General features: G+C 46.5%; 1 protein-coding gene across 1 annotated transcript in view; it reads left to right on the top strand.

The window, feature by feature from the left end:
* The window catches only part of LHCGR (luteinizing hormone/choriogonadotropin receptor), a 444,743-nt gene that overhangs the window by 84,369 nt on the left and 339,946 nt on the right, over positions 1-20,428 (top strand). The window contains exon 2 of the mRNA XM_063918688.1: positions 10,232-10,306. Coding sequence (XP_063774758.1) covers positions 10,232-10,306 — 75 coding nt within the window. The remainder of the gene's footprint in view (positions 1-10,231; positions 10,307-20,428) is intronic.

A 20,428-nucleotide genomic window follows, 5' to 3' on the forward strand; every position in this document is an offset into this window, starting at 1 on the left:
GTGAAGATGCGGAGTAAATGAGTGTAACCAACTTCTCACCTGCAAATATTTGAAAAAGTCTTGAGTCCGAATCCCCAAACTCTCTTGTAATTGAGAAAAGGACATCAAGACGTCACCTAGAAAAAAATCGCCCACAGTGGAGAGCCCCTTCCGAATCCAATCTTCTAGGGTAATGTTAGGAATCAATTTTATAAGAGCGGTTAACGACAGGCAGGGGGACGGTAATTTAATCTCTTCCGAAGAGGACACTAGTTTATGCCATGAATCTAGGGTCGTTTTAATAAACTTGCAAGATCCGGACCTACTTCGGGCAGCAGAAGGTGGTAACCAAAACAAATCAGAGAGAGTAAGAGCATTCAAATAAGAAGCTTCCAGAATAACCCAAGGTTTCAGGCTCGAAGTGTCAAACCAGTCTCTAGACTAGGGGAGGGCAACATGCGGCCCGCGGGCCGGATGCGGCCCGCGAACCGATTCTGCCTGGCCCGCTGTCCCATACCACTGTGCAATGACAAGCGGCCCGGCTGAGCCACTTGTCATTGCGCTACGTAGCTCCACTTGTCATTGCGCTACGCCATAGGGTCTGCTGACCGGGATTTCCTCTGTGACATCAGGCGCTGGGCGGCATAGGGGGGCGGAACCACGGCAGGAGCGTACAGAGGGCAGCGGATCGCGGATCTGGCAGAAGGCAGTGGATAATCTGGGCAGCAGATCTGCCACTGTGAAAGAAATACATCAAAGGTAAAGCTGCTATATGGGTCCGGGGGGGGGGGGGGGGGGGGGGGGGGAGGGAGGAGAGGAGGGGGGTAGAGACTGCTGCATAGGTTCAGGGGAGGGGGGGAATGGGGGTAGAGACTGCTGTATAGGTTCAGGGGAGGGGGTGAAGGGGGGTAGTGACTGCTATATGGGTTCAGGGGTGGGGGAAGGGGGGTAGAGACTGCTATATGGGTTTAAGGGAGAGGGGAGGTTTGAGACTGCTATGTGGGTTCAGGGAAGAGGAGGAGAGGGGGGGGGGGGAGCTAGTAACCAGCTGTGAATACGATTGATAACAGCATTACACAGGATGCTGTTTGTTTGTTTTCAGCAGTTTTTTTTTTATTTATTTTTATTAGTGGATGTGTTTTTTAGACATTTGTATTTTGCCTGTAAAAAACTACGTATGCGGTGTAATGTATATTGTGTGTGTTTTTTTATAGTTATATATATATATATAATACTATGTTTTTATAGTTATATATATATAGCTGACGTCAGAAACCCTCCCTCCAAACGCCTGGTCCCTTCTGCGTTTTTCCGTGCACTCCTCTAAAACGGTCAGTTGCCACCCACAAACGGCCTCTTCCTGTCAATCACCTTGCGATCGCCTGTGCGATCGCTTTGTTCGCACCATCCCATTACTGCCCGACGCTCCCCAGCGTGGCGGACCGACGTGCCTGCGCACTGCAATGCATGCGCAGTTCAGACCCGATCACCCGCTGTGCGAAAATACACAGCAGCGACCGGGTCAGAATTGGGACCTATAACGGGTCTTATTTTGAGTAGGCTGCATTTGCATCTTGCAGCAACTGCTGACTAAGGGGCTGATTCAGACCTGATCACTGTGCTGCAAATTTTGCTGTCCTGCGTTCGGGTAGTCGCCGCCCCCAGGAGGAGTGTAAATTCGCCAGTGCAAGTGTGCAATCGTATGTGTACGCAGAGCTGCAAAAATCTACTTTGTGCAGTCTCTGCGCAGCCTAGGACTTACTCCTACAAATATTTGTCATTCATATTAGGCCCCGCCCTTGTGTGTGGCCCTCGAACATTCACTGGAAGTGTTAAGCGGCCCCCCAGCTGAAATAATTGCCCACCCCTGCTCTAGACTGACTTAACAGACAAGCAGCATGGTACTTTTCTATGTCTGGGAAAGCTACCCCACCGGTTTGTTTAGGCAGAATAAGAATCTTTTTAGCAATTTTCGGCCTAGAGCCTCCCCACACATACCTAATCAGGACCTGATTAAATTTATTATAAAAGAGTTTGGGAAGGGGTCTTGGTATGGCGCGAAACAGATACATTAATTTCGGCAATAAGACCATCTTGGCAGCAGCAATTCTACCCAGCCAAGACACCTCCTGCAGCATCCAGTCCCCAGTCAGCTCCGTAAAAGCTTTTAATAACGGGGCATAATTACATTCAATTAAATTATCTTCCCTGGATAAATTAATCCCTAGATATCTCAGGGAGCAGGACTTCCAGGCGTATTTGTACGATTCCTTCAACCTAGAGACCACAGTTGGAGATATATTGAGTGGGAGGGCCTCAGTTTTATTAGTATTTAATTTATAAAAGGAAACATCCGAATAGTCTTGAAGAACGGCATGAAGAACTGGCAAGGAAGTCTCAGGATCAAAAAGACATAATAAAATATCGTCCGCAAACAAGCTGATTTTGTGCGAAATGCCCCCTATAACAGGGCCACTAATCGAGTCCCGGGATCTAATGCAAGCAGCCAAGGGTTCTATCGCCAACGCAAAAATAATAGGAGATAACGGGCAGCCTTGACGAGTGCCATTAGAGATATCAAAGGGAGAAGAAAGACATCCGTTAACAAAGACCCTCGCACAGGGCGTGGAATAGAGAGCCAGGATAGAGTCTAGGATCCTTCCCGAGAAGCCAAATTTGTTCAGAGTTAATCTCATAAAGTCCCAATTCAACCTATCGAACGCCTTTTCGGCGTCCAGAGAGAAAACTAGGAGGGGTTCTTTTCTACAGGCAGAATGTTCAATAACATTAATCACCCTTCGCGTATTATCTGGGGCCTGTCTGTTTAACACGAAGCCCACTTGATCAGGGTTGATAAGAGAAGGGAGGAGGGGACTAATACGGTTGGCAATTAATTTGGCATAAAGTTTTAAATCTGTATTCAATAGAGCAATTGGTCTAAAATTTGGGACTGAGGTGGGAGTTTTTCCCGGTTTGGGGATGGTGATGATTTGAGCTTCCAGCATTTCCTTGGGGAAGCGCCCAACTTCTGAGGCTTCATTAAATACTGATAGGAGCACCGGGGCCAAACACTCCTTAAAGGATTTATAGAAACCAGAAGGATAACCGTCGGGTCCTGGGGCCTTATCTGCTCAAAGGGAGTCAATAGCCTTTTTGACTTCCGCTAAAGTCCAAGGCACACTAAGGGAGCTACAAGACTCCGGTGACAGCGAAGGGAGAGGAAAGTTGCCCAGAAAATTCCGAACATCCATGCCTGCAGGTTGAAAAGTGGAGGGATCCTCCTTCAAGTTGTATATTTTAGAGCAGGCATTCCCAACCACGGTCCTCAAGGCACACTAACAGTGCAGGTTTTTGTGATATCCAGGCTTCAGCACAGGTGACTTAATTAGTAGCTCAATTATTTTGATTTAACCATCTGTGCTGCAGCCTGGATATCACTAAAACCTGCACTGTTGGTGTGCCTTGAGGACCGTGGTTGGGAATGCCTGGTTTAGAGTAATAAGATGCAAAGACATTTGCAATTTCGTCAGGATCATAGACTCTCTTGCCCCTATCCGAATGAACAATGTGAATTTTTTCTTTAGCTTTCCTGCCCCTCAACTTCCTCGCCAGCAGTCTACCAGCCCGGTTACCATATACATAGAATTTTTGGTTCAGTCTATGCAGGTTGCGTTGGACTTCCGCTAAATAGAAAACGTTTACCGCCTCTCTGGCTTCCTGCAATGAATTAAGTAGGGTTTTATCATGTGGATGTGCTCAGCTTGTTCAAATTTTTTACGATATTCCCTTTTAAGTTTAGCCGCTGTTTGAATTGCTGTCCCTCGTGATACTGCTTTGAGGGCGCACCAAAATGTGAAGATGGATGTCTCCCGAGGAGAGTTCTCAGAGAGGTAACAATCTATGGTGGTTTTTATAGCCTGCTTGGTCTCAGGCTGAAGAAGACTTTGTTTACCTAAGCACCAGGGGGCCGGGGTAATCTTTCTACTACTAATATCCCACTCGATGAATAGTGGGGAGTGATCCGACCACGACATGGGGAGAATGGAAATTTTACGGATGGACTGTAGAGTCCACTTATCTGCTAAGGCTAGGTCTATTCTGGAATAAGAGGCATGTACCGGGGAATAAAATGTGTAGTCTCTATCCATTGGGTGTTTAACGCGCCAAAGGTCTAAAAGATCATATTCCGCCAATAACTGGCTAAAGCCCTTCGCATTCCTATGGAGCTGACTGGAAAGTGAGGGCCGCTTGCCAGAGTTATCAACCAAAGGGTCAAGTGTCAAATTAAAGTCCCCCAAGAAAAGTAAAGCACCCTTGGCCAATTGTTGTACCTTAGCACAGAGTTTCCTGCAAAATGCTAATTGCTTGGTGTTCAGGGCATAACAGGAAACAACCGTCACCTCTTTATTTTCAAGAGTGCCCACCAAAATTAGAATTCTCCCCTCAGGATCGCAATATTGCGACGTGAGGGAAAATGCGCAATGTTGAGACACCAAGATTGCCACCCCGCCTTCTTTGTTGGTCCATTGGCCAAATAGCAATGGGGATATCTCACATTAGTAAACCGTGGAGGGGCAGATTTAATAAAATGTGTCTCTTGGACGGCTATGATTTTAGCTTTAAGTGTATGAAAATAATTAAGTGCCAACTTCCTCTTATGTGGGGAAATAAGACCTTTTGCATTTATAGAAACAATGTTAACCATACTGTAAAGGTATCGAAGATTGCATAATTATCATCAACCAGCTGGCATGTAGAAAGTATGTGCAACCAATTCCGGACAGAAGGAGAGGAAAAGGGAAAGAAAGGATAAGAACAAGGAGAAAAACTGTTAAAGGAAACATAACATTAACCCCTCTCGGGGGCACGGTTGGACGCCTAACTATGGCGACTCAGAATTAATCTGTGGGGGGTAGTGGTCACTCTGCCCACACCCGAACCAAAATTTAACAAGATGCAGTTCCTCGGACCTCTATCTCTGGTCCCCCGCATCGCCAGCCCCCAGGACTAATAAAAAAATAAAATAATAATAATTCTTGGGTAGAATACCCAGCTAACAAAGAGACGTGGGCGGCAAACGGGGCAGCAGAGGCAGACAACAAACAGTAAACCGGTGGGGTTGAGGCATCACCTTAAAACAGTCTAACAACACTCAAATAGGCCTTACGTAGACACCCGTAATAAGCAACTGCCAAGGAACTGGTGTAAAATAGGAAACATGACATAACAAAACGATTAGAAAGATATAGAAACAATGCAAGCATAGTAGAACAGACGATACTCAAAGATCAACAGCCGATGAGGTCCAGTCCCGCTGAAGGCCTCGTTCGGGAGAGGTGTGTGTAGATGAGCTTGCAGAGTTCCATGACGCGAGGATCTTTTTACCCTCCTCAACGTTCGTTATCACAACAGTAGAACCTTCTCGGGAAATAAGCAACTTTGTAGGAAATCCCCATCTGTATAGAATGTTCTCTTTGCGTAACACTGACGTGATGGGGTAAAGAGAGCGCCTTTTCGCTAGAGTAGCAGGGGACAGGTCTCCGAATATCTGAAGTGAGCCCAAAGCCTCCGAAGCAGAATCCGAGGGTCTAGCAGCTTTCAAAATTGCCTTCTTCACGAGGTAATAATGTAACCTCATAGGGACGTCTCGGGGGACCCCATCAGGAGCGTTCCTGGCTTTAGGGAGCCTATGGATGCGATCGATCAGAAAGTCCACCGAGCGGTATGAGGGAAGGAGTTTGCTAAAGAGGTCAACTGCAAAATCGTTTAAAGCGCTATTGGCGACAGCCTCCGGAACACCTCTCAACTTTATATTGTTACGTCTCGATCTGTCCTCCAGTTCAGAAAGCTTGTCCCTGAGTGCTGTGACCTCATTTTGAAGCAGTTCATGGGAAGAGATCAGGTCATTATGCGACAACACCACTTCACCCATTTTTGTTTCTAAGTGATCGGTGCGGCCACCAATCTCATCAATAGATCTCTGGCATTCCTTCATAGTCGCTCTAAATTCTGCCGCAACTTCATCCTTAAATTGCGTTAGGAGATGCTTCATAGCGCCCACCGTAAGCGAGTCACTGTCCTCGATAGAGCTGGTGTGTGCGGTAACAGTGGTAGGGGCGGACGCATCTCGAAGCGGCGAGGACACAGGGACAACAGACTTAGAGGAGCCACTCCGAGTCCGTACATCTTTTGTTTTAGCGGCATGAGGAGAAGGTTTAAAGAACGCCACTTGGGAAACAGATTTAGAGGCCTTATATTTCTTGGGAGGCATAATAAAGCTGACCAACACAAATAGAGGAACTGGAGACAGGAGACGTCAGTAATATCAAGCAAAGAAGGATCCACATGAAAGTTGAATTGTCATATCATGTCAAAGGAGCAGTCGGGTGGAGGCAGAATTATCTCAGAGCAATCACATCATAATAGCGTGGTCATTTTACCATGGGACAACGCATCTGATTTTCACGACAGGTGCTGGGATAGCTGCGGTCCAATGAAGTCTGCAGTATAATATGTATTATGTATCGAGCACACTTGCTGCCCACGGGGGGAGTCCACTCTGGGGGTCTGGGGGAGCCAGCCGATGATTCCTGCGTCCCGGGGAGGGACCGCGCCGCTTTCCGGCGCCGCGTCCCCGCTATGGAGCTCCAAACGCGGGTGAAAGGAGTACGCGAGGCCCCGGCTTCCGGAGGTATGTAGGCCGCAACCTGCGGGAACAGCGAGAACTGCTCCCCGGCGCTGCGGCAAACTATACCTGGCACAGGTGGGTTACAGGGGGGAAGGGGAGCCCCCGGAGAGTGTCCACAGAGGGTATTGACCCTATAGAAACGTTTTTAAGTAAGGTGGGCAGAGGAGCCAGGCATAAGCACGTCTGCACTTCTCATCAGACAGACCACGCCCCAAAACTCCCAATATTTAAGGTACAGTCCAGGGGGTCCCCCCAGAGTCCGATCTCTGGGACCTAGAGTGAATATTCCTCCAACTATGATGGAATGATGTAGGAGATGCAGGCAGCTATAATACAAGCCAGTGAGTAGTGGCTGGGGCAAACCAAAAGCTGCTGGGTGACATGTGGTAGGATCCAGAAGTTGGTGGGTCCCAGTCACGGACCAGCCAGTGGCTAGGTTATCCCACCGTTACCTCTAAGAGCAGGCTAGAGCAGAGGCACTGTGGCCTACGATTCCAAGATGGCCACCGGCAGCTTAAGAGAAGCTAGTGAGTTGCAGCTCCAGCACCACACAGGTATAAATAGCGGGGCTCCCCAGGCTGCAGCGTTCGGGAGACAGGTGCCGCTGGTGTGGTGAAGCAGGAGGGGGTGCGCCCAGGTCAGCCGCGGGCGTTGCAGACACGATCGTCGTTCTCTAGAGGTACGCGCCGGCCCCCGCAGACACTTTAGTCCCCGGCTCGGCGGCCGGAAGTAGGCCGCGGCACGGAGGCACGGGACGGAGACCGCTCACAGGGTCCAGAAACTCTCCAGCTGCACAGTAAGATCTGTCAGTGATGGGACAGGGCGACTGGGGTGGCTGAAAGGGGGGAAAGAGGCCAAATTACAATAGACTGCCCGGAGCTCAGAGGGTGCACATCTGTCTCGTATGCCCGCCAGGCTACGCCCCCAAATAAGGATTTTTTAAATTTTTTCCCAGTGACTGAGCTATAGTTTTTTTATTCTCTGTAATCAGTAAAATTGTAGGATATAGTCCAGGGAATTTCGTGAGTATTTATTATATTTGTGGTTTTTTTAACAGCAATTTCTGCTTAGAGCATTGACTTTTAATTGCTAGTATAATTCTTAGAAGTCACTTAGTTACTGTATAGGATTATTTAATTGGGAACAGCGTTTATCCAGTTAGAACATTAGAATGCTCACAAGACTAGACCAAGTCAATGGGGGGAGGGAGGGGGCAGTACAATTCAGTACAATATGGGAACACTAAACAGTGGACAAGAGAGCCAGTGCAGAAGTTGCCCATGGCAACCAATCAGCTGCTCTGTATAATTTTATAGTATGCAAATTTTAAATGTTACTTCAATGCTGATTGGCTGCCACGGGCAACTTCTCCACTGGCTCACTTCTCCACTCTTTTCACTGCTTAGTACATCTCCCCCAATCTGAGTACTCAGACAGTAGTCAGGTGAAGATGCTCTACGATGGCTCATTTTTCCTTACACCTTACAGAGGGTCACAGAAAAATTAGAGAAGATTGCATATTGTATAATCAATAATTTGCTCAGCTAGACATCAAGCTGAATTGAGGGGTAGATTTATCAACGAGTGATATTCCTGTTATCGCTCTTACAAATGATAACTGGTGCTCCAGCCAATTAGCTCCTCACTGTCATGTGTTTGAAAAATGACAGTTATGAGCTGATACTAGGTATCTCCAGGTATCGGTGGCTCCTACCACCGATACATGGAGAGCTGCACCAGGCTGCAGAATAACAGCAGGCCGATGTACAAGGAGGAGTTCTTAGAAACAAGCCTTCCCTATGCAATGGTCCTCTGTGAATCGTTCCTGCAGGTCCATGGCGCTCCACCTATATGTGACGTCATGACGTGTGATGTCACATATGGGTGGATTGCCGTGCCCTAGAGCTCCAAATGAGAGAAGATTTAATTGCCGAGGAGTTGCTAAAAAGACCAGTCAAAGAAGTGGGCAGGGGAGTCCCAAGCCCCACAATTTCTGATGGCAGCCCCGGTTGTGGGTGTCTAGCCCAAGTTCTGTGGTATTCTGGTCGGGCATCCGGGAGAGGGAAGACTGTTCCTGATGGGTCTCTTGCAGCAAGTGCTGATGATGGTGATTGCAGCTGTAGATGGAAGGAGCCAGGATCCATAAGGATCCCGGCATTAGCTCTACGGAACCTCACACTAGCATAAGGTACTTACTCAGATTTCTGCAAAAACAGCCATTTGGTGTCCGACTCAGTACCAGCCGCAATGTGTTCAAAATATCCATTTATATATATTCTAGACATGAGAGAATTACCATATATGTTGTGAAAGATTCATACAAGTCCTTAAGACAGTAGTTTTAATGACAATAAACTGTTCACTCAAATTGTTATTATCATGAACAACTAAAATAATGTGAATAGACAGCCGCCATTCTGCATTGTTCTATGGTGATCAACTCTGAATGCTGAAGGATAACGAAGTTTATGTATCAATCTTGGACCTGATTTATTGCTATGGACAACTTCTCCACTCTTTTCATTGTTTGATACATCCACCTAGGGATGGCCTTCGGCACATCCCCCTTCGATGGTTGCCATTGATGGAGAAATTACCTGGAACCATTGATGATTATAAAATATGCTACCATCTACCATTGATGGTTCCTGCTATCAAACAGCACTAGACAGTAATGAGTGTTGTGGGCAGTAGCCAGGAGGTAAGGTTCATCTGGCCAAGGCAGCATGTACTGTATCTACCTCTAACTCCAGGCATACTGCAGTGCACAGTACAAATCCATCACCATCGGCCCCACACCCCACCATTAATGGCGGAACACTATCTGATGATCCACCATCGATGGTGGAAGTATTAGATACTGGTCAAAAGCCATCGATGATTTGGAATCATCGATGGTCAATGGCCATACCTACATCAACCACATAATCTCCCAGGTATTTGCTGTTCAGTGCTGCTTATTATCAATCACTTGGGAGAGTACCCCTTTCATAACTAGCTATGAATAGCTAGTTTTGGTTTTGGTTCTAATTTCATTGTTGTGTTGTGATTTTGCAATACCACCCTCAAGTGTTTTGGCTTCAGAATTTGGATTTAATATCAGAACCATGGGTTTAGGATTTCTTGAAAATGGATGAAAAAAATCATCTAATTTTTGCATCCCAGAACCCGAAACTTGGACCCAATATCCAAATTCCCAACCGTGGGAATATACGAACTGGGACACGGTAGGGATTTCTATAGAACTGAACCCACATCCATAATGATTAGTGACCAGTGTGGTAACCATGCACTTTTCTGATAGGCCCATGAATGTATATTTTGTCTGTGAACCTCGAGCGGAATGGACATTATATAACTGAATACATGAACACATCCTCTAGTGTTTTCAGGTGAAAATATGCTAGATTTAGCATTTCAAGAGCACTTAAACAAGGACATTAAAACATGAGAAAACCACGTACTCGAATAGCAGATGATAACATTAAGAGTTTTACATTTTCAAGCTTTAGATCTGAAAAAAATAAAAATAATTTGTTGAAAATGTTGTCATCTTTCTTCCAGGTCATTGTCCCAATTCTCCTTTAAAGTTATTCCACCTGAGGCATTCAAGAATTTCCGCCAAGACATCGTAAGCATGTAAGTGTTCTCACTGGATAAGTGTGCAGTTACCTTGCAAAATGAATGAGCTACAAATGTGTCCTCAACTCCTCATACATCCGACGCCGTAGAGAGATTGTCGGGACCCCAGTAAAGCAGGGGGCGTGGCCTAACTACAGGGGTATAACCACTACCTCTTTTTTAAAAAACACATGAAAAAAGCACTGCTTATGTGCCGACCTACACGGGAGGGCAACATGAGCCCCTCATCCAGGGGCAGATCCAGGAATGTGTGTGTGGGGGGAACGATCAGTGCAATTGCTACACCTCCCCCACCCACCTCCCACCCCTACCTTCCTGAAGGCAGAGGAGAATTCTGCACTCAGTGGAAGTGCCGCCGGCTGGCTGGCAACTAAGTTGGGGGGATGTATAACCGGGCCAAAGCCACTTCCTACTGGTCTCTGCGCCACTGAGACGAGATGCCAGGCATGACTGAGACCAAAACAAAACACAAAATTGGGCGCTGATGTTTAAATTGGATGTTAGCCGCACATCCCTGTGGCTTGGTTCCTTTGCCACCACTTTAATAGAGCAAGAAAAAACAGACTGGGACTGCGCTTAATATCCAATTAAAGATTTTACTCGCTCAAATACAATTTAATATATTTATACAATCACATATATTAAAAACTTAATGCACACATAGTCATGTTGCTGACTATACCACTGCTCATAGGTGACTCCTATAACCTTGCAGGCGTCCCTGCAATATATAGCATTATGTCTACTATCCGTGTGGTTTTAATATTATAACAGCAAGGGATAGAAATCTTCTTATAATACCCCTTTATCTGTAGGGTTAGACTGAATGTCCATCATCAGTTATATCTGTCCCATGAGCCTTGAGTTAGCAAAGTGATGTTAGTAATGCGGTAGTGGCAGACTTGTGAATGTCCTTGCCTTTAACCCTATGATACCAAGGCTATCTCTGAGTGTAATTTAGGCTGTAGTATACCTCAGGTCTGGGAGCACACTCCCTATTCCCCCTTAGCACTGGGGTCCGGGTGTCCGGATGTCGAGCTGATTAGTAAGTTAGTAAGCCATCATGCAGAGTATGCCTAGTAATCACTTGGTAATTCACTTAGCCGGCCGGCTAAAAACTCACTTATCCACTCCTCCACATACGCGTTTCACCGCCTCGATGTACCATCTGCGGCTTCTTCAGTGTGTACACGGATAGTAGACATAACGCTATATATTGCAGGGACGCCTGCAAGGTTATAGGAGTCACCTATGAGCAGCGGTATAGTCAGCAACATGACTATGTGTGCATTAAGTTTTTAATATATGTTTCTTAATCATGCCAATTATATACTAATTATGTGCTATAGAAGCGTTGTAGGTTTCTATTAATATATTCATGTTATATTTTATAAAATCCGGCCGGTGATTGTATAAATATATTAAATTGTATTTGAGCGAATAAAATCTTTAATTGGATATTAAGCCATGACTGAGACCATTCTGAAAGGTGAAGCATACTGTATATGCCTGTAAATTTTGCATCTTATTCACATTGCAGACGTAGCGAAACACCGCTCAGGGTGATGCGATGGGACTGCGTATGCAGCCTAATTGTAAAGAGGACACATTTTCATTGACAGGAAATGACCGTTTGTGGGTGGTTACATAGCGTTTGTGGGGAGTGGTTGGGAAAACGCAGGCATGTCATGGCCACTTTCGGGGCTTGTATCTGACACCATCTGCTAACGCCTGGTGCGATTGCACTCTCTCTGATATGAGTATGCTGAAGTCAGCCGCAACTGTTGATGGTGCTGATTTTGTGCGTATGCATTGCGTTCCTGCTAATGCTACGCAGATTTGCAAATGCATCGGTGGGCGTCTTTTATCCTTTCTGGGCGGCTCTTCACATGTGAATTTAGCAATAGTCAATTTGTCAAAATCACTATGTCAGCCTCAATAGCGATCCATGGTAAATTAGGCCCTCAGTTCACTAGAGGCGCCGGGCTGCAACTGCACAGGAATTAGGGCCTAATGAAGACCTGATCGCTCCTCTGTGTTTCTGCAGAGGTCTGCGATCAGATAGCTGCCGCCCATAGAGAGTGAAGAACCCACCCCGTGCAAGTCTGCGAATGCATGTGTACGCCATGCGAAAACTTCGCCAGACAGCGGACATCTGCAAATCCATTCGCAACTCACCCAATATCGAATGGTTTTTCCAGTCTGTGCAGTCTGTGCGTAGCCCAGGACCTACTCCTACAGTCAGTAGCGGCTCTTGCCATGGGCAAGCAGGCTTTTTGCCCGGGGCGCCGCTACCTTGAGGGCGCCGCCGTGGCAAGAGCCACTACTAATTCTCCTCCCCCGCTCCCCGGCTGAAGCGAGCGCCATGTGCACCCGCTGCAGCCGGTGTCGCTGACTCACGCCACAGGTCAAAATTGACCCCTAGTGTCAGTGCGGCGCTGCTATGGGAGAGACGTCATGAACAGGTGGAACAGCTACTGGGGGCAAATCAACTGGGGGCACAGCTACTGGGGGCACAGTTACAGGGGGCACTACTACAGGGGACACTGCTACAAGGGGCACAGTTACAGGGGGCACTGCTACATGGGGCAAATTAACTGGGGGCACAGCTGCTGGGGGCACAACTACTGGGGGCACAGCTACTGGGGCAAATCTACAGGTGGGCACAAGTACTGGGGGCACAACTACAGGGGGCACATACTGAGGGCACTGCTACAGGGGGCAAATCTACTGGGGGCAAATCAACTGGGGGGCACAAGTACTTGGGGCAAATCTGGGGGCACAGCTACTGGGGGCATAATTGTGGCCATGACCCTCCCCTATGAAGCCACGCCCCTGTTTTGCCGCGGGGGGCGCCAGTGGATACTTTCGCACTGGGCGCCACAATGTGTAGAACCGGCCCTGCCTACAGTGCAATACAAACAGGCTGATCGGGGGCCATAGCTGACGTCACACACCCGCCCTGAAAATGCTTGGGAATGCCTGCGTTTTCCCTGACAAGTAGAAGAAAAAGAAAGATAGATAGGCGCACTGGTATGATCACCCAGTTAGTAGGTGAAAAGCTGATTCTGAACCGGAATAGACATGAGGTAAAGTAAGTATACTATTTGAAATTGAATGTAAGTCCAGGTATCATCAGAGGACTTTTAGCTGCAAATATAGGCATGCATAGTATCCTTTCAAAGGTGGTCAGGTAACCAAATGGTGCCTCAACCGACAGCAGAAGCACCTTACTTTTTTCCAGATATTGCTTACACTTGCTCACTGACCATCTGATGTTCCAAAGATCTATAATATGATGGTGAGAAGCAGCGGTGCAAGTTAACCCTTGGTGTGGTTTCAAATACATATTGCACTCGCTCACTTGCCATTCGATGTTTCAATCGTTGGTAGTTTGATGGTGAGAAGCAGCGGTGTAAAATATTGGGGGTAATTCCAAGTTGATCGCAGCAGGATTATTTTTTAGCAGTTGGGCAAAACCATGTGCACTGAAGGGGGGCAGATATAACATGTGCAGAGAGAGTTAGATTTGGGTGGGTTATTTTGTTTCTGTGCAGGGTAAATACTGGCTGCTTTATTTTTACACTGCAATTTAGATTGCAGATTGAACTCACCACACCCAAATCTATCTCTCTCTGCATATGTTATATCTGCCTCCCCTGCAGTGCACATGGGGGGTCATTCCGAGTTGTTCGCTCGTTATTTTTTTCTCGCAACGGAGCGATTAGTCGCTAATGCGCATGCGCAATGTCCGCAGTGCGACTGCGCCAAGTAAATTTGCTATGCAGTTAGGTATTTTACTCACGGCATTACAAGGTTTTTTCTTCGTTCTGGTGATCGTAATGTGATTGACAGGAAGTGGGTGTTTCTGGGCGGAAACTGGCCGTTTTATGGGTGTGTGCGAAAAAACGCTACCGTTTCTGGGAAAAACGCGGGAGTGGCTGGAGAAACGGAGGAGTGTCTGGGCGAACGCTGGGTGTGTTTGTGACGTCAAACCAGGAACGAAACTGACTGAACTGATCGCAGATGCCGAGTAAGTGTGGAGCTACTCAGAAACTGCTAAGAAGTGTCTATTCGCAATTCTGCTAATCTTTTGTTCACAATTTTGATAAGCTAAGATTCACTCCCAGTAGGCGGTGGCTTAGCGTGTGCAAAGCTGCTAAAAGCAGCTTGCGAGCGAACAACTCGGAATGACCCCCATGGTTTTGCCCAACTGCTAAAAAAATTCCTGCTGCGATCAACTTGGAATTACCCCCAAAGTTCCTGCTGCGATCAACTCAGAATTACCCCCATAATCTCATGAGATCTCTCTATTTTATAGAGTCTATTTGGTTCTCAGTCTCTTTACATGTGGACAGAACACAATTTTGGTACAATATGATGTACTATTAGAAGTAATCACATACTGTGGATTATGTTAAAATAATATATTTACCAAGGGTCAATTCTCTGTATTGCAGTTATCCTTTTTTTTATTTATTTAGACACAAATGTGAAACAATATCATTGTAGTAGCAACATATCATAGATACCTGGATTCAATTATTATCCATTTGTGAGTATGAAAAATGTATCTGGCTTGAAATTTACTATCAGGAGCTAGATAGTACATGGCATTTCCAGTGACAATTTGATTTTAATGCACTGTACTCAGAACATTTATTTGGGTATTTTTCTACTTTCTACTTTCAAACTTGTACATACAATATTTTAGGAGTCTTCTTTTCTAAAAATGTGTGTTCGTGTTCAAGTGAGTCCATTTATAAAAGTTAAGTTTTAGGTTTTAGCAATATTGTATAAGAGTGCCCCATAAAAAATAGTTTTCTTTTGTCTTTATTGTTACACTCCCAGAAAACGGCCAGTTACTACTCACAGACGCCAAATTCCTGTCAGTCAGCCTGCGTTCGCCTAGCGACCAAAAAAGACGCAGGATTTTTTTGCAGTTTGGCCTCGCACCTGTGCATTACAATCCGTACGCATGCACAGTTATTCGCTAATCGGCCACTGTGTAATTTCGCACAATAGCAATCAGGTCTGAATTAGGCTCTTAGTTTTAAACACGTAGTCACAGATGAAGCACAACGTAAGTTCGTATACAGAGTCAGACTATCCAATTAGGTGCAGGTAGGTGAATGTGAGTTTGTTTCATGAAACTCACAGACTTTGCACATATGCGCGCACCTGAGAATTCGCCAATCCAATAAGAAAAGCCTATTCACGATACTCGCGGTATGGGTGTGAGAATTTTCTACAGATTGCAATGTTGGAGAAGTGCATGAAAAAGCAGGGAGACCCTCCTGGAGCCTAGAAAAGTGACAATTTAGTTAGCAGAATCATATAGCAGGATATTAGGGAAAAGGACAATAGCAGACACTTTTAAAAGGTGTCAAATGGTTGATTTGTGCTTATTTAAAAAAAGAAGTAAAAAAAAAAGTAAAACGCTTACAGATTTCGTTCAATTACAAAGAAATAAACTTAAAATGCCCCCTTCCCCCCCCAAAAAAAAGTGAAATGAAGGTGCTTTGGAGTCATTTGCGGCCATTTTAAAGATCAAAATGTAAAGAAAATGATCCAAAGAAAATTATTTTTTGGCTGACATACAGTAAATGTTTCCATTAAATAGGGCAGCGTTTTTCAACCGCTGTGCCGCGGCACACTAGTGTGCCGCCAGCGGTTGTCAGGTGTGCCGCACGCCGCCCACCAGAGATGTCCTACATAGTGCTCCGGCGCCCGCCGACAGTGCTCCGCTGCCGCCCTTCTCCTGTCAGAGATACTTGGGTCCATCTGCCGTCGGGCTCAGCCAGTGTATTCAGCTTTGTCGCTGCCCGTCCCGTGACCTTAGGTGACGTGCTGTGACACATAGGTCATGCACGCCACGTCACATTCCCGCCCGCCTGCTAGTGTGAGCTGCTGCCTGCGGACTGCTCTGCTCTGCTGTCTGCTCATCCTGCCCGGAATAAACAGGACTGCAGGTTGGCATTATTGTGAGTGCAGTGTGTACAATTTCAGGGGAGGAGACAGTGTGGAATTACTAGGGGGGAGGCAGTGTGGAGTTACTGTGGGGGGGGGGGGGCAGTGTGGAATTACAGTGGGGGCCAGTGTGTTTGATTTATAACTCTGGGGGCCAATGTGTTTTATTCCGCGGGGGCCAATGTGTTTTATACCGTGGGGGCCAATGTGTTTTATACCGTGGGGGCCAATGTGTTTTATTCCGTGGGGGCCAATGTTTTTGATAACTGTGGGGTACAATGTGTTTGACAACTGTGGGGTCCAATGGGCTTGATACTGTGGGGGCCAATGTGTTTGATAACTGTGGGGGCCAATGCATGTGTTCCCTACACCCCCCCCCCCCAACCCCCCCACCCCAACCCCCACCTCGTGGGAGACGGATAGCGTGCCTTGGCAATTTTAAAGTCTGGTTAGGTGTGCCACGAGTCGAAAAAGGTTGAAAATCACTGAAATAGGGGGTGCATAATGTAACAGAAAAGGTGATTTTGGGATAATTTGAGGACATTCATATTTTTTAACACCAAAAATGACATGTAATAATTGGCCCAATTAAGTTCATTAACCAGTTAACTGACGATTTTTTCCATAAAAAACGCTCAGATATTTTTGTCGGGTTTGTTATGAGTGAATAAAAAAGGTGAAGAACATCTATTTAAACTTATCCAAACTTATTTTACTTAACAAAAAAAAGATTTTTTTATATATATATATTTGTAAAAAAAATTATCTTTTGTCTCCATCGGAACACTGGAGCATCGTGACCATTGCTCCTTTCATTTTAACATCCAGGATAGCCACCAGGGGGACTTGGGGAGGTTAACTTACACTTCCCCAGCGGCTGCTATTGTCCTGCAGCCGCCAGGTAGGGGATCCTCCTGCCATGCTGACCAATCAGCAGTGATTGGCAGCATAGCAAACATTGGGGGAGGGTGCAGGGAGTCAGAGGGGCTTTCCGGTCTGTCTGAGAGCGGCAGCAGCGCGGGAAGTTTCTCTTCCCTGCAGCTGCACACGCTATGCACCTGACTGGTCGTATCCTGTGCTACCAGGTCAGATAAAGCACTTGCTGGTGTGGTCGCATCTGATGCGACTCACACAAGGCAATTTGCTCCAACTCGCACCTAACTGGATGAATTCTTAACTGCACACAGGTAATAAATGCTCCTAGTTGTTTTATTTATGTGAAAAAGATGCACATTTTGAACGCAGAAGATGCACAGCGCAACCGAGTGGCCTGGGGCCTGGTGCACCAAGAGGTGCTATTTGGTGCAACTTGAGCAAAAGTATATGAGGACCAGGGGCATTTCTACAGAGGAGGAGGCCTGTGTGCAGGCTCCGGCTGGGCCCCTTCCTCTCTAGCCGTCAGCGCTGTGTAGATTCTGAGCATTAGGGTCCCTAGGGGACCCTAGCGCTGTCCCAGAGTCTACAGCGCATGCGTAGATCTCTGGCAAAATGGCGCGGCGGCCATTTTTCCAGTGATTTACCTACTGCGCATGCGCGAAACACCGGGAAAATGGTGCTGCACCATTTTGCCAGTGATTTCGGCAGCGCTGCTGCTGTACTGCGGGACTCCGGAGGGTAAGTATTTCTATTAATGGGTGCAGGGTGTGTGGTGTGGGCCCCCTGGACACCCCGGGGCCCGTGTGCACAACACACACTGTACACATTATAAATACGCCAGTGATGAGGACACATGTACACCATACTTGCCTACCCTTCCGGAATGGCCGGGAGGATCCCGAAAATCGGGTGGCCCTCCCGGCCCCCCGGAAAGGTGGCCAAGCCTCCCGCTTTCCGTGCTGCCCCTCCACGAGCCTCCTCGGCCGCCCGCAGCAGAGAACAAGTGGGTGGTCCGAGGGGGTCCGATGACGCGATTTGCGCTGAATTGCGTCTTCGTAGCTCCGCCCCCCCCACTATACAGCGCCTCTTTTCTCGGCACTGCATAGCGGGGGCGGAGCCACGATGATGCAATCCTGATGCCACGCCCCCTGGACTGTCCACTACCCTGTTGGCCACGTCCCCGGAATGCCCATCCTGCTGCCAGCCACGCCCCCATGAACCTACAATGCTGCCTCCTCCCGGAGGAGGGGGCAGCAAAGTAGGTAAGTATGATGTACACTGAGTAATACTAACAAGTTGAGGGGGGGGGGGGGATGAGCTCAGAGGAACATTAGTAACTGTAGTAAGAGTTATTTTTAAGGTTTAGTTAACAAAATATATAAAAAAATTATTTATTTATTTATTAATATATAGATGAATAAAATATATGCACTGATCACTTTTCATGTTTCGCATTAGTAGAAGCTTTGAGTGTTCCTGCCCTTCATGCATTCTACAAGATTGCTGTTAATTCTCTCAAATGAGTAATACTGAATATTTATAGTTCTCTATAAGTTGTCATACCAAGGAGCTCTCAAGCACTGACTCTGAGACTCAGGGATGAGAAGTGAGAAATTATTCTATTTACCCCATTACTCTTCTGTGATACACATACTGCTCCTTAAATGTTTTACATATATGTATAGCGTTATCAAAGTGCCCCATGCAGCTGTCATAGCAACTGTTCTAGGAATCTACGTGCTTCTGCGTAATGTCTGCAAGTGTAACAGTGATTGGAGGTCATTAAAGATATTTGTATTGTAAACAATTGCCAATGAGTTCTGTCCATTGTCCTCTTAACGTGTCACAGTTGTCGGTCTGCAAGGATCAGGAAACACAATCTAAGTATGGAAATGCTAAATGGTTGCACATAGACGTGTTATCTAATGTGCTTCCTTTTGTAGTGGATCACAGTGGATGTAACCAGGAGTAAATAAGATATGAAGGAGGCACATTTCCTCCCCCTCCCCTATATCTGTTACTCTCCAGCTGACAGTTACTGTACTGGGTGTCTTATAAGTGAGTACAAGCTGGAAGCCCCACAGTGATATATGATTGGAGCTTCCTCTACCAGTCGCCACATGTGGAAACAGCGTCTAAGAGCTAGACATGTAAGCGTAATGATGGATTTGTTGGTATCAGAAAAAAAAAACATAACAGATACACATTTAATGGAGAGGACACCGTTCAAAGGCAGCAGTGCATCTCAGTCAGCCAATCATAAGCAGTTCGCTAGGGTCGTGACTTTTGTCTATCTGTTGTCTGGAACAACAGGGACATGAAAGCGCAGATCAATCTTCAGCGAAGCCTGCCATTTAACCTACTATACCATCAAGATACAGTAAGCATTGAGATTTTAATAAATTGGCAACTTACCGTATTTGCTGGGTATGGACACCCCCCCCCCCCCCCCAACACACACACACACAATGACAGCTTCACTTCCTCCTATTGGGCTGGCAATACAATATCTGTGGTCTCTCCATATGGGTAAGCACGTGGCTCTATGGGAGATTTAAAGGGACAGTCGGACAATGACTGACATCCCTCTGGAGTCAGCTCTTGAATTAGGAATCCTGTTTAAACCCCATTCTCAGCAACATCTGTTGTCAGAACATGAGGCCCCATACCTTGCTCCATCATTCCAAAAGTTCTGCCTTACTACTCATGTGACCCTGACCTCTGCTGACTTGTCCATTTATGAATCTGGTTGGCCCTGACCTCTGATTGCTTTAAGAAAAGATATTTATGAAACCCTGTGACTCTGACCTCTGCCTGCTAAACTGCATATGAATTTGTGGTTGTGTCCCTGACTTTAATCACACCTGAACATTCTTTATTAAGTTTGCTCCTCACCATGTTACCACCTATCATCCTAGCTACTGTAGATGCAGCTAGGAGCAAAGACCGGCTGGCCCGATGCCACACCCCATTGCAGCGGTGGTTCCCAGTGACGACCGACAAGTCGGTTAGGCTCTACACTGCCAACATCAAGACTAAACTATCCAACGGAATCCTTCCATGCTGTCCACTGTTTGATGTATAGCGTCCACATGTATAGTGACACGCACTTAAGAATAATGATCTCTCTAGGTTTCCTTCTAGCCAACCAGCTCCAACATTAAGACAGCAGCACCCACATTAAATTAATTAAGCCTAGTTTCCTTCAACCTACTTAAATCAGAAGTATTAACATTTAATAAATGCATCTTCTTTCTCCCAGCTATATCTGAT

Source organism: Pseudophryne corroboree, chromosome 4, assembly GCF_028390025.1.
Source record: "Pseudophryne corroboree isolate aPseCor3 chromosome 4, aPseCor3.hap2, whole genome shotgun sequence".
Lineage (NCBI taxonomy): Eukaryota > Metazoa > Chordata > Amphibia > Anura > Myobatrachidae > Pseudophryne > Pseudophryne corroboree.